The 17,421-nt window shown below is 45.5% G+C and overlaps 1 protein-coding gene across 1 annotated transcript in view; it reads right to left on the reverse strand.

Moving 5' to 3' along the window:
- Window positions 1-17,421, reverse strand: part of CERS3 (ceramide synthase 3) — a 375,229-nt gene that overhangs the window by 88,874 nt on the left and 268,934 nt on the right. The window contains exon 4 of the mRNA XM_078683111.1: window positions 14,490-14,547. Coding sequence (XP_078539237.1) covers window positions 14,490-14,547 — 58 coding nt within the window. The remainder of the gene's footprint in view (window positions 1-14,489; window positions 14,548-17,421) is intronic.

The raw sequence follows: 17,421 nt of genomic DNA on the forward strand, positions 1-17,421 counted from the left end.
AAATTTTGTGCGCGAGACAGAGGGATTTAAATTTCACCCTTTCACGCACCGGCAACCAATGCAGTGCCCTCAGTGCAGGTTTAGCCGACCGCGACATGGGGATGTTTTTAAGTAACCGTGCTGCAGCATTTTGAATTTGTTGTAATTTATTCAAAGTTGCTTCAGGGCCACCTAGATAGATAGCATTGCTATAATCCAGTCTTGATATAATCAGCCCCTGAATCAAAAGCTTCAGAGATAGCGATGGAAGGAGGGGCAGAATTTTACGCACGGCCCGGAGAAGACCAAAACAGACACCTGCCATTTTAGTAGCCTGGGTCCTGAAGGAGAGATCTTGCTCCAACCATATCCCAAGACTCTTGATCTCCTCCTTGGGATTCGGAGGAGAGCCCAAGCAGCTGGGCCAAACAGTCGGGGGAAGTGAGGATCCTTTGTGCCCCAACAGCATGATTTCGGTCTTTGAACCGTTCAGCTTTAATGCAGACTCACCAATCCAAATGTGAACTTTGGACAGGCAAGAGTACAGCATGTCGGGACTTTCAGAGGCCTGGGAAAGAGCGACCACCAACTGGGTATCGTCGGCGTAGCTCACAATTTTGATGTTAAATGGAGCAACCACATCCTCCAAGGGGGCCATATACACATTAAACAATGTGGGACTCAGGGAGGAGCCCTGCGGTACCCCACATTGGAGGTGAATGGGTGCCGAACGTGCGCTACCTTCCCATACCTGGTAGGTCCGGTCGCAAAGAAATGACCGAAGCCATTTCAGTGCAATCCCCGTCACCCCGACATCTGACAGCCGTTGAAGTAACACTTGATGATTAACAGTGTCAAAAGCAGCACTGAGGTCCAGGAGGATCACTGCCACTGATCCTCCTGAATCCAAAATGCTTCTCGCTTCTTCAACGACTGCCAGTAGGGCGGTGTCAGTGCCTTGGCCTGGGCGAAATCCAGTTTGTGAGCTTCTCAATAGGCCATTGGACTCAAGGAAGTTGGATAGATGAAAATTCACCAACTTTTCCGTGATTTTACTAAGCCCAGGAAGTAAAGAAATTGGCCTATAGTTCGCCATGTCAAGAGGATCTAAGTTGGGCTTTTTCAGGAGAGCTTTTCCTACTGCTCCCTTCCACTTCGGTGGAACAACCCCAGACCCCAAAGAGGCATTGATCAATTCAGTTAAAGGTTTGGCGATGGAGGAGCCAACCTGTTTTAGAATCCTCATGGGAACTAAATCACGAGGAGAACCACTCTTAGTGGTAGCCAAAGCCTTGAGGACCTCATCAGTCGATACTGGTCCAAAAGCTTCAAGATTGACAGGGGGTCTCCCTAATCCACTGCTAGGCTCTGCTCTCATGTTCATCTGGGGCAGGGTACGTAAGATATTAACTATTTTTGTATGCAAATAGTCTGCTAAGTCTTTGCATTTTCCTTCTAAATTATCTGTAGCTGCGGGCGGCTCAGGAACCCTCAGCAGTTCCTTGACCACTAAAAAGGTTTCCCTGGAGGAATTAGAAGCATTCTTAATTCTCTCCTTGAGGAACTGGGCTTTGGCGCACCGAAGAGCGAGTTTGTATGCCCTTATCGCCACGCGATATTCAGCCTTACTAACCTCCTCCCAGTTCTTCCTCCAGGCACGTTCAAGCTTTTTACAACCCCTCATAAGAGTTCTCAACTCCGACATATACCAGGGGGCAGAGCTCGTTTTCTTCTCTCTCCTGCCTGCAGATCTTATTGGAAGAACAAAGTCAAGTGCACTGGTCAGCCATCTGCTGAAATCTGCCTCTGCCAATACTGGGTCCGAAACCGGAGGGGGGGCGCGAGCCCTCAAGTCTCAGAGTCAGATTCTCCACCGACAGTCTTGACCAAGGTCTTTCAGAGGTGCTAACACTAGGAGAAGGAGTACTGGCAACCTCTATTTGCCAGGTAAAGGGGATCAGTAGATGGTCCGTCCACGGAAGTGGGATTAGAGTGAAGGCTTTTTTTTTTTTTATTAATCATCATCATCAGACATAGGACATTATCATTATCCAATTATAATCTCCAATTCATATATCACAATCTTATATACATGGAAAAAGGAATGCATATATAAAAAATTATATAATATAACTCCTCGTATTGAAGCAACATACGAATTATATTATCCAATTGCATTTTTACAACAAGAAAGCGTAAAGAAAGAGAAAAGAGCAGAAGAGACAAGAGAAGAGAAGAGCTGGTGATAATTTATAGATTTCTAGCTATTTTCTAGCCTTTGTTTCCATTCAGTTATGGGGGCCCATATTCTTTTACCCAGTTGTTTTATCATTCGGCCTTTTTTTTCATACATTGCTTTTTCCAATACATATATAGCTAGCAACCGTGGAGTGAAGGCTTTCATAGCGGCAACGTTAGTAAAAATCGGGTCAAGCAAGTGACCCTTGTTGTGAGTGGCCCCTGAGTTGATGCGATCGACCTCATATGCTTTTAGATCGCATTGCAGATCAGCCGCCAACCGGTCCGCCGGATCATCGAAATGAAGATTGAAATCTCCCAGCATGATGAAGTTGTTCGCCGAGGCGGCCAGAACCGTCACGGTTTCCATCAGGGAATTAACAAAATTCCCAATGCCTCCTGGGGGACGATACACCAATATCCCGGAGAGCGCCACCGTAGGTGAAATTTGCAGTGAGAACTTACAGCTCTCACAGTCCGACACCCCACCATTCTGAGCCCTGCACACCAAGGAATCCCTATAAAGAATGGCTATACCCCCTCCCCGCCCTGCTGTCCTATCCTGAGAATAGATTAAAAATCCCGGGGGGGAGGGCTTTCACGATATCCACCTCTGAGCCTGGTGTAAGCCATGTTTCCGTTACAAACAGGATATCTAACTTATGATCTTGTATGAGGAGATTAATTTCAAGTGAATGCCTCGGGAGGGATCTACAATTCAGTGAGGCCATTCGAAGGGGATTCCTTACCGCGGGTTGCTCAGATGAACCGTGTAATCCGCAGCGTGAGAAGGGTTCGGCTCCTCTGTGCACATACGTACAGGCAGAATTTTTTGTGAGGCGCAACCGTAAAAGCTCTCTGCGAGAGTAGGTGATAGTAGCCCCGACATGAATGAGCATAGGGTCTGGCCCTAAGCCCGTCTGGGCCCGGACGGGCACAGACGGGCTGGACTCTGGCGTGACACCGCGCAGCGGGATCGCCGGACTCCCGCCGTTGACATAACCGTATTAAATGCAGGTCTAGCGTCCTTGTGACGACTAGACCGATGTCCAAAATGGCGCCGCCCGGCGTCCTTCAGTCCCTCCAAGATGTCCGCCAAGATGAAAAAGCTTGAAAAAGGGGCCCGCAAAATGCGGTGAAATTCCGATTATAATGCAGGCAAGTGGGCCACTATTAAAATCAGGGGACAAGGCAAACGAAAACAGTAAATTAAATAACAAAACGGGAGTATTAAAAGTAAAGCGCTGTGAGCCTCGCAAAATCGCGCTGATAAGCGCTGAACGCACTGATAGCACGCTCACATCACCAGTCAGCTCTAAAGTATGAATGACACGACAACAAATCAAAGAATGGAGTGGGCTAGCTGAAAGACCCTATGAGTAAGTTAAAATAACATGGGAAGGATAAGTCGAGGGAACTAGTTCAGAATACACACTGGCCATGGATAACAAAGGGAGTCACTTTATAGCAGCATATAGAATCTATGGCTCAATAATATGGCTGCAATTACTGTTGGAGAACAAACAGCATTGTGTGAAGATGATCTTCAGCATGTGCCATTGGATTGCTAGTTGCTTTAGGGTTTGTTGAAAGATGGTAAAAACTTACTGAATATTAGGACAGTGGGGTAAAGATTATATAACCATTTAATTTCTTCTACGCAAAGGTATCATGGTCCAGGCCCACAAGGACAATGAAGGTTTACAGTTCTTTAATGTGAATTAGAGAAAAGTAACATATTAAAAGAAGAGGCACACCAGGGCATTATGAACTGCTCATTGGGCACAGAAAAGAATTGAGATTCCCCAAAAGACAATGGTGCATGCTAAGGTTGAAAGATTGCCTGCAGATACTGGATTTAACTAAAGAAAGAGTAAAGACAGGCATGAAGGCTCAGAAACAAATCTCCAATGGAAGATGAGTAAAAAAAGATCATTGTCCAAAATCAAAATCGTACTGTTGCTGAAGATAAATAGCTTAGACAGTGAGCTTTCAAAGAACGTTTACTTTTTTTCAGAAATCAAATACCTTTCACGGTAAGGCCACTCTGTGTGGGAGGTGACGTGACAGCCCATCCCAAAGACTCCCTGGAAATGTTCGACCTAAGGCTCAGCTTCATAGTGCCCACCTACACTGTAGAGAATCTACTCAATTCAATCATTTCACATTGGAATGAATTTAACAATGATGGGTCTAGGCGAGGCACCTGGGACAGGTCAAGAGGCCAATGATCGACGCGCCTGCTCAATCACAAAAGACTGGGAGAAGTGATCAGCGCCGAACAGGGTAAAAAGTAGCTTCTCTATGTAATCTTCTGTGCACCCCGTAGGAGTAGATTTAGGAATACCAAGGATGCAAATGTTATTTCGCCTTGCCCTTGCGTCCAAGTCCTCATTCTTTAATTGTACTTTGCGTAGCTCGAACTTTAGCTCCCCTAAAGTTTTAGCCTGCTGCGTGTGCACATCTTTGGCATCGGATATGCGCTGCTCAGCGTCAGACTGTCTAGTGTGCTGCTTATTCATACGATCTTTCATATCATCCATGAGTGAGTCTAGCTTGTGATCAATGGCACGGAGGCTCATTCTCCTATACAGCACAAGAGCTTTAATGCCCTTGGTTGGGGAGGAATCACTCCTCCTGTTTCCCCCATTGTCCTGCTACTATTCGTCAGATGGCGTGGGCTGCCGTGTCGAGCCTCAAAGGTCTGGCGCTGCTGCTTAACACCCGTTTTGCCCATTGTGTAAGGTAAAAAGTGAACAAGCCACTACAACACACAGCAGAAGTGGGCGACAGCAATGTTCGAGCAGGATAGGCATAAAAAAAAAAAAAAAAGAGTAATATGTATGCACACGTAATTGACAGCGACTGTATTCCTCATCATCCTGGGCAATGCGTAGCGCTGGCAGAAGGAAAGACAAGGCAGCAGGCCATGCAGCATGTCGAAACACTAGCTCCTCACTGGCAAGCCCAGAAATCGGTGCTGTGAATTGGGGTTTAGAGGAGCATAGTGGTCAGCAAAATAAGGTATATGCAGAATGCACAGCACTTACTGGACAGCAGGAGAGTGTGGAGAGTAGGCAGGGCACTTCCAAGTGCCATTGTTATTTCTAACAGGTGTACAGTGCTTTTATATGTGTGCAGGTCCTCCTCATCGGGCCTAGGAAATGTGCAGATCAGTCTCAACTAGGCCGCAAGTCCGCCCGGCTGCTGACCGGCACTACTGTCCATACCGGGCCGTCCAGGGCTAGCGACCCCGTTCGACACCGTGCAGCCTCCATGATTGAGGGCATACAACAGCACCTCACCTTTGGAGCCTGGAGTCACGGGTAACGGCGCAGGCCCTGCATCGGTGGGCTTCATCCGGGGCGGTCCCTAAGTTTCTCACCCGAATGTAGGTAAAAGCAGGGGTGGGTCACGCAGACGGGCTTCTTGTTCCGGGAGGGGGGCGGCAGCCCCAACGGCCTACTTGTTTTTGGGGCCAGGAGGATGGTAGTAGTCGACAGACACGACTCCCGACACCCCCATAGCTACGCCACTGCCAGTTAGCCATGGAGGCGGGTTCTGGCCACAACCGCTGAGTACAGGATCTCATATCCTGATGCCGCTGAAAAGCAAGTGGCACAGCAGGATTATCCGGAGGATATTTGCTATGACCAGCGGAGCTAGATTAAAACACTGCTATCCTGGTGCAGCGCAAAGCCACGCCCCCTCATTTCACATTGGAAAGCAATCGAACTTTAAACTCTGATCTCCATGAGTGGGCATGATCATTTTGTCATTCTGTTTTGTTATTCTACGGCCACTTCCTCAAACAAATCTTCAAAAATCATACTGTTTCTTCATTAACGGCCAGAAAATACATGGTAAACCAAATACTCTTCCACATAATACAACAAGAAAATGTCAGTCCTGGTGACCTGCTTGTTAATCTACATCATACGGACATGAGCATTGGACGAACCCCTGCATTTAAGAATATTTGACAAATCCATTTGCAGGAAAATTAATCCATGGTTTCCAGATACATTTTCCAAGAGAAGATTATAACTTCAAGCAGCTGAAATACACTGGCTAAATCCTACGAACCTCAGCTAAAATTCAATTATGAAAGACATTAGTGAAAGAAGCCCGTAGTATAATAAAGTGCAAAAAAAGGTACTTTTGTTGGATGTTCCATTGTATGTATCCTTGAGGTTCCTTCATCTTCCCCTCGATTTGAACATCAGTTTTTAATGTTAACATTTCTAAAGTCATGAAAGACATTGAGGGTGAGACCTTGCCTTGTATGATTTTGAAGAGTAAACCACCATCAAATAAGAGGAAATTAGGTCCATGGTGCAAACGTATGTATCTATTTCTAAATGAGGCCTTACTGTTTTGATCCAGCAGAGCCGTCCATGAGGTTCACCAGTAGACATTTGCCCGCCAAATATTTTCTGCAATTTGCATCGACCGTAAGCTCTGAAATTGGGACTATTTTGTCCCTTTCTCCTTCTGCAGGTCAAATACCTTTCTGCTAAAAAGGAGAAATTGTTAGAACTATACTGAAAAAAACCTTCAATGGACCCTGTGGATCTTAGCAACATCTGGCCCTTTTCTCTCCTTCCTTTTCTGTTGAAAATTTCAGATAGAACAGTGTTCTTCAACTGCTCGACCACGCAGAAATCGAACACACTAGGAGGAAGTACAGAACTGGCAGTTTCATTTTTGGTCGACCTGCAGATGATGATGGACGCTTGAGGCCAAAGAGCCTTATTGCTCTTGCACCTCTGTGGCATTCGGCACATCCTCCATCATGCCATACTGCTGACAAGATTGTCCAACTTAGGCATTAAAGGCATAGGTAGTTTTTTATGGTTGGAATCATTACTAGCAGACAGCAGATAATGTCAACCTTTTTTCTTTACTTCTAATAATGTGTGTTCTGCAGGATTCTAATCTTTCCCCTCTCCTTTTCAACATTGATTTTCTCCCTTTGGCACTTTGTCGTGTCTCCCAGTCAGGGACCTAACCCGGAAACCACTTCCCTCATGTCAGACAGTCTGGAAGATAACCACTGGTGGAGGGCTACAAACTATCTCAAATTAAATCTGGTGCTTCTGCTAACCTCACCTAAAATCAGACTGGTTGATCCCCATTGACCTGCCAGCTTGGGACCTCCTACTGTGCCTACAAAATCTATTTGCACGCTGGGGATCTAGATTAATTCTTATCTTGACGTGGCAACTCAAGTCACCAACATTTTCACATTCTGTTTTTCCCACTTTAAAACTCTCCGTAAGATACTCTCACTTTTAGGACACGGTCTCAAAGTACCCAAAGTTAATACTTTTATTCATTTGAGGCTCGACTAGGACAATGCAATACTGTTTGATGCCCCAAAGAAACACCTAGCTCATTTTCAAATAGTTCAGAATGTGGCTATTTGTCTTCTGTGTGTAGTAAAAAATGTGGACTCTAATAGGAGCAAGACACCACTGTATTGGCTTCCAGTGCATGCCGGAGTGCATGAGCGTGGTATCTGAATCACCTAATACTGATAACACACCCTAAGGTGACTTCTCTTCGATATTTTAATTCTTTTTGGCACAATATCTCCCACTTTTCTTTTTTGTGAGCACCGAGTCATGATTTTGAGTGCAAATCCTAAAATCTTGGATGCAGTAGACTGACTGCGTCTTGTTGTGTTTTAGATTACTGTGGATTGCATCGAAAGTTATGAAGACATCGTTATCCATTCAATTGATTACCCCTGAAGAAGGGTTCCTGTTGTGAACCCGAAATGCATTGGGACGATTTAAGCTAACAATGAAATTTTGCATTTACATGTTTATGTACTCTGTGATGATTTTCATTTTAATATATTATTTGATCTTGATATGTATTTAACAATCAGTATGAATATCATGTTTTGGAAGTAAGTGGTTATTTTGTCACAATACATGGTTTTGAAACCGGATAACTGGACAAAACTTTTTTGCCTCTGAGCATTGGTCATTATTTGTTGCAACTAGAATTAGATTAGCTTGTCTTGAGACATTATTGTCCATCAGCTGTGCACTCCCTTGACTGTGGATGATTCCACAGTCTAGTTTTGTATTCTAATCCGTTGGGACCACAGGGTCTTGTCCCATAGACAGGGAGTAGCACGCAACTTTTTCAAAAATATTACTACTTCACTTTAAATTTGGTATAACGTTTCATAAGAATTTACAACACAGATGTGCAACTACACGATCTTATTTGGAGTTATTCTAAGGCCATGACCATAGTGCACAAAGCAATTAAACTTTCAATCACCGTATGTCATGGCCAACAATTCTGCTGGCACTGTTAATTCAAGAATCTGAGAGCAGATTGCCTATCCCTACCTCAAATTCCAAAGACAAGTACCACTACTTATGGAGAGAGAACTGTCTCTGTAGCTGCAGCAAGGGGCCAGGAATGCAATCCTCCCTCACCAGATTCAGGCTATAAAAACGTTCTCTTCAATGAACAACCCACCCCATCAACAAGCCTCATGGTGCAGTGTAAGGAAAACTGCATTGCCGAAAGTTGTGCTTTATCAAATACTCTGACTGACTAACCGTGCAGACAAATCTCATAAATCAGAGGATTGAAGAAGTTAACTGGCAGTGCTTTCAAAAATACAATCAGTCACAGAGGGAGTTGCAGCAATAACACTGATGTGTTCTTAAATTCCAGTAACCCATTTTTAAGTACCACAGGCAGAGCTTGTGCTTGGCGGACGCACCATAGGCCAGAAGAGGCCTTTAATTCAGTCCCGAACCACCCCTGTGGGGAATGACCACCTGTCATAATAACAGGTCCCTGCCTGTCTTGTGGGTATTTCTATGCACTGGTGGCTGAATCGAAGCGTGCGCCTATTTTTCTGCCCACTTTTTTCGTTTTCCACAAACTAACGCCCACAAAGTCAATGCCCTTATAGACTGGGAGTTTCCTCCCTACGCGTGGTGAGGATGGGAGTGGACCTGGGGCTTGGCAACATTGTTTCTTTTCCTTGCCCAGGCCTGCCATGTAGGGTGCATCTCCTGATGCATGAAAGGCAGGGTCCAAGTGGTAGATAGGTGGCTACCTTAGACTGGCTGCCGGCAGTGGTTCCACTGGTGGTGAATCAGCGCATTCCCTGCATCAAATGAGGCAGAGGGAACACACGTTAGACAGGAGAAAAGAACTTCCCTTTCACAGCGGTTCTCCTATCAAGACAAACTCTCACTCCCTTAGAAACATCTGGTGAAAGCCCATTGTATTCACTGATAAAGTTCCAGGGCACATTTCTTCCACACCCAGAACCTCATGCTGCTACCGGATGGATAACAGTAACATTATCCTCAGTTTACAGCTACACGGAGAACATTAAAATGGGAACTACAGATGGTTGGAGCGCTGAGTGGATCACATACTGGGCTACTGTACGTTTTCAGCCGGTGTTCCTGGGGAACGGCTGATGCAACACAGCCAGCCACTGCAGTGCTGCCCTTCAAGCAGTACACAGGCGTCCACCCTTCCCGCCCACACACTGGCACTCTGCCCTGCAAGCCTAAATCAGGCTCATTCACTAGCTGCCCTCTCTTCAAGGACTGACTCGAAGGGGCCAAACACAACAATAGCTTTGTGGAAGACTCCAGCAGGGGCTTGACCACGTGGCAACTGCCCTGGGACACCCACGAGTGACATGCCATGATGTGTGCCAAGGAGAATTATCAGTTTATTGAGGAGTTATTATAGCCAAGACTGGAAAGAAGAGTAATCCTTATGGATGCAGGTTCGGGCAGCTATTTCTGTACCGGATCTGGGATCCGGCCAACCAGGGAACATACTGAATTTGCCCTGGTGTTATTTTCCGACACCAGGACATAATACAGCAGCACCCACAAGCTTTTTAGGTCGAGCAGACCTACCCTCAATGCGTGAGCATTGATGGTGTCTGCTTCAGACCTAATGTTACCCGTATTTAGGAATGTGGACAGCAATGTGCCACGCGCTTTTCCTTTCCAGTTTTCACCGCGGGAGCGCCCGTCTGAGCCGCGCTTGCGCAGAGTAACTCACAGCCCCTGCTCACACACAGACACAGCCAGCCCCCACCCCTCTGCATGCACGCACACAGGCGCGCGCACACATACACACGCACACATACACACGCTGCCGCCCCCCACCCCCCTGCATACACACAGACACGCATGCATACACACGCCGCCGCAGCCCTCTGGCTCTGGAGAGATGCCGGCACTATCGTGGTGTCCCACACTGGGGACTCCAAATACCATGGCCCCCGCAGCCCGCAACATGCTCGAAGTACCTCCTGTCACCAGAAACGCAAGCACGGAGCCCCACTCACCGGGACTTCTACTCCGCAGGACTCTTCCGGGGAGACAACGTGCCTAGTCAGGTCCCGCTCCGGGGCTGCTCCCTCCGACGTCAACGGGCACAGGGACACCGGCACTCCGCTCCTTGGCTTCCCGGGCGGACGCCGGCTGCACGCAGGGCTCTCCTCTCTCTGCACCGTAGCCTTGCGCCAGCCACCGCAGCCTGCCTCCTGGGAAGCTCCGGTCGCGTGTCGGGCCCCGCCCCCATCCCAACAAAGGTTGCCTGGCTTCCTGCTGAAGCCGGGCTGCGGCGGTGAGTTTGCTTGTTGTTTCAAGCAGCGCAGTAGGTCAGTTCCAGGCGGGGTATTGAAGGTGGAGGTCCTGCCATATGTAATGTTAATAAATCCTTCTAAATCTGTAGAGGTGCGCTCATTTAGAAGGCTATGATGTTGACATCGGACCTCCTCCATAGCTGCATGAAAGAACAAGATAACATTGCGTAAGTTACTTTAGACTTTACATGCGCTCCGTTTGTTGTGTCAATGGGAACCCCTGTGACTCAGTTTGTCTCTTCTGGTGTTTTCGTGAGAACAGATGTGATTCAGTTAGTTATGTTTGTGGGCACAGATGCCACTCAGTTTGTTGTGTCCATGGGCACATATGTGGCTCAGTTTGTTGTGTCCGTGGGTCATTGAGTCCATTGGCACATATGTGGTGTCATTGAAGAGTTGGGTGCTGGCAGTGGCGAGGTTCCGCCGGTTGCCGTCCCGCGACGGCCGCATTGTAGGAGGAGGGAGGGGGGCATTGCCGCCCCGAGACGGCAGGTAAGCGCGGGCCGCCCAAAGAAGTGGCATGATAAATCTAACTTTAGTGCCGCGCCAACCTTGCCCCACGCTACAACGCTATGATAAATGTACCTCCGGATATGACTTTACCTCGATCTGTGAGTGGGCGAGGGGAGCAGGACGTCCACGGCCACACAGGTCAGTGGGGGATTTTTTTGGGTGGCAAGTAGAGGAGGAAGTGTTTCAATTATGGGGTTGTAAATGTCCGACCTCCTCGGATTTCCAGTTGCAAGTCTGTGCCATCCTACCCCCCTCCACCACCTCTGCTCTGGAATTCCAGGAATGTCGCAGGATCCTGGTAGTGTAAAGACTGACTGCTATTTTAGGGCTGCTGGAGGGGGCCGTCCCATCCGTAATTCCACCCGGGAAGCAAGCCCTGCCACACCTTTTCTGTACTAGAAGCTGTGCACTGCACAGCCCTGCGAGCACCGTGTACACAGCCAGGGTCTTTGGAAGTATGCGGCAAGGGCGGATCAAATAATGCAGCAGGAGTTCCTAATGTATGCGGCAGGAACATGCGAATAACGCGATACCTTTTGAAGCAGTATTACTTCTCTTTTGTCGTTTCCTTTTTTACACGTTACCACTGTATGAGCAAAGGTTACGCCTCACATTGAACGCCTAAATTCAGCCATCAGAAACTGAAGGTGGCCTGCCACTGTGCTGCATCACGCGCAGTAGCAATTTTAGTCGCTTTTGATCTTTTTGAATCGGAAACATGTTTTGGTTAACATCTGCAAATTATGCTGATTATATTGGATTATGTGGTAAATGCGGCAAATCCATTATGATGCAGAAAATAAAGTGAACTGCATGATTCCACTGGCACTGCATATAGTGTAATGTAAGCAGACGTGCTGTGCATGATCTTGCGTGTCTCAAGTGTGTTGAACTTAATTTACATATTATAGACTCTGTTTATTCTGCTCGCACCATTAACTTGATTTTCTCTATTCTTAAAAATAAAGTCAAGTACAACAACAAGGTTATGGATGGAATGCTTAAATTTAATCTCCGCCACTGCCAATCGCTCGGGCCGAATCCCAGTCCATGTTTTTTTGTCCATTGCACCACTTTGTTTTGGACCCTGCCATATGTAAATTTGTCTTGACCGTGCTCCACTAGGAACTGATTAGCCCGAGCTGCCAGGCCAGGTCCTCCCTTAATTGGAACACGACCAACCTAGGACACTGGTTCAAATATGTTCTCTCAATGTTTCAAGCTTTATTACAAATGTCACAAAAAGATGTTAATATTTCACTTCTGTTCTTGGATTTTCGTCAATAAAATACACTGAACATAATCTTCACAAAAGTTATTTACAAAAGTTTAAGCTATTGCCATTTATAAATTACAATCACTTTTATTTTAGTATTAATTATTAAAAAAAATTAAAAGCCATTGTTATTTGTAAAATCAATACATCCAAGTCACATAAATACAAAACATGTTGCATTACAAATGCGATAGGTGTCATATTTGCAAAAGTTATAACTATTGGCATTGTAAATGACAAAGCTATTAATTTAGCTATTTTCAAAAACAACACATTAATAAAAAAAATAGTCATTTACAAGACCAATAGCTCAAACTTTCCTAATGCGAGACCTATTGCATTGCAAATGCTTGTTTTCATTCCCTTCCAAGCAGCAACCTACAGACTGGGCGAGAGCATTCTTGTTTTCACTTCCAGTCAGGCCCAAAACAAAGGCCCGATTTAAAAGCCCATTAGCACTTCTTTTGTCCAAGTGTCACCCTGGCTGTGAGGTATCTGGAGCCTATTGCCTAGATAGATCCCAGTGCAATGGAAGGACCCAAACGCACAAAGCAGGTTACTACTCCACAAGTACTTAATAGAAACTACTGGAGGCAGGCTTTAAACTTTTTTCAGTCTCCCTATGTGAGAGATGTGTATACACTTTAAGAATGAACGATTTATCTTATGGATAATTAATTACAGAAATAATCATTCAAATGGTACATACTACTATTTTGTATTTAATTCTTTTACAGTAATACTCAATCCGGTGTATGTGTCAGAAGGCTTTACATCCAAGACAGACACAAATCAGTATGTAAGTTAATGTACAAGAAATGTTATAAAAGACAGTGAGGATGCTTAGGTGTAGGAATAATATATTGTCCGTACTTGTGGACATTATATGTTAAGAGTGAATGAATGTTCAGGAGAAACACAAAGATATCAAATGTAACAGTGATAGTGGTCGTCTGTTCTAACAATAATGTATTACTTCCCAAAGCAAGCCTTCTTTGCAGTCTTAAAACAACAAGTGTAAAAAAACAATAGGATGTAAACCCACGACTTGCATTCGCATGGAGCTCCTTGATGCTAGTAAATAGATCACTCTGCTATATTAGAAGGATTGCAACTTATGAGCTGGAAGCAACAGATTTCTTAGATGCAAAAGCAGTAGCCCGGTTACCCATCAACATAAACTAGAAATCTGTGATCTGCATCGTACAGGATGTACTTTGCAGCAAGCACATTAACCCTCTAAGCACTCACTTTATGAGTCAAAATTGAGATCACACGAAACTCCGAACCATCCGGGTGCAGAGTTAACCAACAGTTATCTTACAGCTATTACAATCCCCTCAAGCTGCTGGAACAGGTCTCCTAACACTAGAAGATATTTTAAAATGCAGCCTCTTTGCGGCAGAATAACTAAACGAGAACAGATTTACTGACATGTGTGTCCTTGTTGCCATACGGGACCCCAAGGGTTCTAGGGATCATTTTTCTCTCTAATTCCAGCACTGATTATACATAGCCCAAATCTACCAAAAGGGATTATGTGCTGGTCCCGTACTAGTCCATAATTTCGGAGTATAACATTATTTTTGCACATTTAAAAGTGGCCTGCGGGAGTAATATGAACCCCGCCCTACCCTAGAATCTGACTCCGCCCCTTATCTGACCGAGTTATTACACAGGAGAGTGTACATGAGTGACCCACTCAACCTGCAGCGGTGCGTGCCCCCAGAACACCTCTCGATGGAGACAGATGGGCCGCGCATTCACCCGGACCAGCGCCAGAACGCAGAGTTATAAAAACAAAACGATAGATAAGCAACTTACGTCGTAGAGGGCTGCGACCCCGCCGATGAGGGCACAGAGATAAAACACGAACCGCCAACTGCAAAGGAAACAGACATATTGTTATTACTATTTTTTATTAGGGACAAGGCAGAACTTAAATATTTGCGCTGGTGCCACATATCCGGTAAGGTATCTTCTGAGACATCAGGCTGATCCCTAGTTGACAACTGCCGAGGAAGATCCGGGGATGTCTAGGGTGAGGCACGTTTACATCAAGATGCGTTTCTTTCTCTATTCGCCTTCCTATCACTCTTTTCCTACTTCCTTTTTGTACTCTCCTACCGTCCATTCTTCTATCACTTCTTCCTGAAATGTCCTCCTACCTTTCACATGCATTTGCCATCCTTTGTCATGGCCATTGTCTGATTTCCTTCCTTTGTTCCCTTTTCACTTCTTTCCCTGGTCTATTTTATGTACTCTTATTCCATATTTTCACTATTTACCTTTTATTCTACACATTTTGCTTTACTTTCTCTCTTGGTTCTTTTACATTCTGTCTCTTTACTTTCCTTATTTTGTCTTGCTCTCTAGCTTCAATCCTGTCTTTTTCGTTCTTTTCTTTCTTTAGTTAACCTTCCTTCCATTCACTTAACTTTTCATCGTTAACCATTTTTTTCCTTTCCTCCCTCGTCCTTTACTTCTTTCTTCTTTTACTTTGTATGTTTTCTCTTTACTTCTCTAGCTTTCTACCTCCTTTCTTTTCTTAAACCTTTGTCTTTTCTTTATTATTTTCTTTTTATCTCTTCTAGTCTTTCGATGCACTCAAGTATCTTAGCTTCCTGATTCTCTTCTATCTTTGGCTTCGATGTATTCATTTCTATATTTTCCATTTCTCTTTAGCTTTCCATATACTTGCTTTTCTTGTATCCTTTACTCAGTCCCCGTTTATTAAAAAGTCTTCCTTTGACTCTTGTCATTTTTTTAATCTCCATTCCCTCTTTCGCCGTGTATGTGAACATCTCTTCTATTCTTTACTCGCACTTATTTGCCCACATGCATTTCCTTCGTTCTTGTAGTGAAACAGCAGCACATGGAGCATACACACAAAAACACACACACAAACTGCAATCAATCAAACAGCATTTACAGTGCTGGCCACTGTCACCCCTGGGGTCTATCTGGGCGCTGGGCTGCGAGGTCTCCATCGAAAAGCCAGGTGTTGAGGATACAGAGGGACGAAACGAGCAGAAAATGCAAAACTGAGAACAGAAAACGAGCAGGCAAAACAGAGGGCAGAAAAGCAAAAACGGGGCAAGAAACGAGCAGAGGAGGCACAGGCAGAGGGCAGCTGGTATACAGGCAGCAGATGGTAGCAGACTGCGGGCAAGCTGGACAGGAAATCTGTAGCAGGGGGAGCAGGCACAAGGGCCTGCAGCTACTGTGCAGTTTTAATGAAATTGCATTTGAATAGGATACGTCTTTTTGATGGCACCCTCCCCACCCCCCCAAAAAAAATCATAAAAAGTAACATTGTTTTGGTCACTTTAGTTGCTTTGCCAAGTTTCTTGCAGACTGGTTAAGTAATAATCTCAAAAGGTGTGTTTACATATCACAATCCTTTAATAATGTTTGCCTCATGAAAAGCTACTGCACGGATTTCCAGTAAACCTAGCAGAACAGCAGTGCTCGGCAAACCTGGAAACCTCTGTAGTTTGATGTAAACCTGAGTAGTTGTTTTCGAAATATTAATAGCACTAATTAACAGTTTGGTTCGGAGACCGGTTTGAGAAATGAAATCTGAATGAAAAGTCCAATCCAATTGCCCGCGATTCAAACAGTGCCTACAGAAACTGACTGGCAGAAAAGAGTAAAATCACATTTTCTCTGGCAACCATTACAAGGCTAAAGTGTGGCTCAGGGATCTCAAAACGAGTTTAGAAAACCAATAGCAAGAGCATCTCTATTGGGTGCCAGGGCACACAAGTGAGGGGTCGAATGGCACCTTTTACCACCCAAATGACAAAATAGAGACCTAAAGATTAGGAACCAGGCCTGGCTGGTTCCTAGCCCTTGATATGGACACATTCAAAAACTAGTCTGGGAGGCAAATGCAAAGTATAACATTTGGGATGGAGGTGAGCATGTCCATGGCCCATGCTCAGCAGGCTCAGGTGGGTGGCTGCAGAACACCGCAGATCACAGGCTTGCTCGGCCTGCCCTATGCAGTGCTTAGTAGGTTTCGGCGGAGAGGGGATGGGATGGGTCCAGGGTATGATAAAAAGCCAAATCCCAAAGAGCATGTAGACCGCAATGCAATCAAAGTATGGGCGGTAAACCTCAGATACCGGACCACCTACACCAGAAAATACAGAAACGAGCAGCTAGATGCCAACAGTTCGCCTCATTCTCCGAGACGGTGTTCTCGCTTCTTAAGCACTATGGTCTCCAAATAAACTCTGAGCTTGAGGACAGGATAATGATGAGTGCTGGAGATGCCACGCCCCGGATGCCAGCATAGAACAAACAATAGTCCAATATCATGGCAGCCAGAATGTCTGGTGAAATGTTACTGAGAAAATGCTAGCAATATTCTCCCTGGGATGCAATAAATCAGTGACTTGCACTCTTCACTCCTTAGGATAATGTTCCTCTGAACTGTAGGCCCAGGATCAATCTGCTTGATAACTTCTGGCACTCACCCTACAAAGAATAACAAATAAGTGGAAATCTCAGGACCCTTTGCCTGTCTCTGTGGTGGAATGGTGTTTATTGTATCGGCCTAACAGAAGCTCACAGTCCTCTGAGGCTGGCAAGCCATGCACATGGTCAGCATTAACAAATTTTCAGCTGCCGACAGAGCCCAGTCTCCGATGACTGCTCTGAAGTAGATGATCCAACCACCATGGAGAACTGTTCTACACCCCCCCCCCCCCCCCCTTGATCATCTGACACACATCTTCAGTGTACCACC

This window comes from Lissotriton helveticus, chromosome 3_1 (genome assembly GCF_964261635.1).
Source record: "Lissotriton helveticus chromosome 3_1, aLisHel1.1, whole genome shotgun sequence".
NCBI lineage: Eukaryota > Metazoa > Chordata > Amphibia > Caudata > Salamandridae > Lissotriton > Lissotriton helveticus.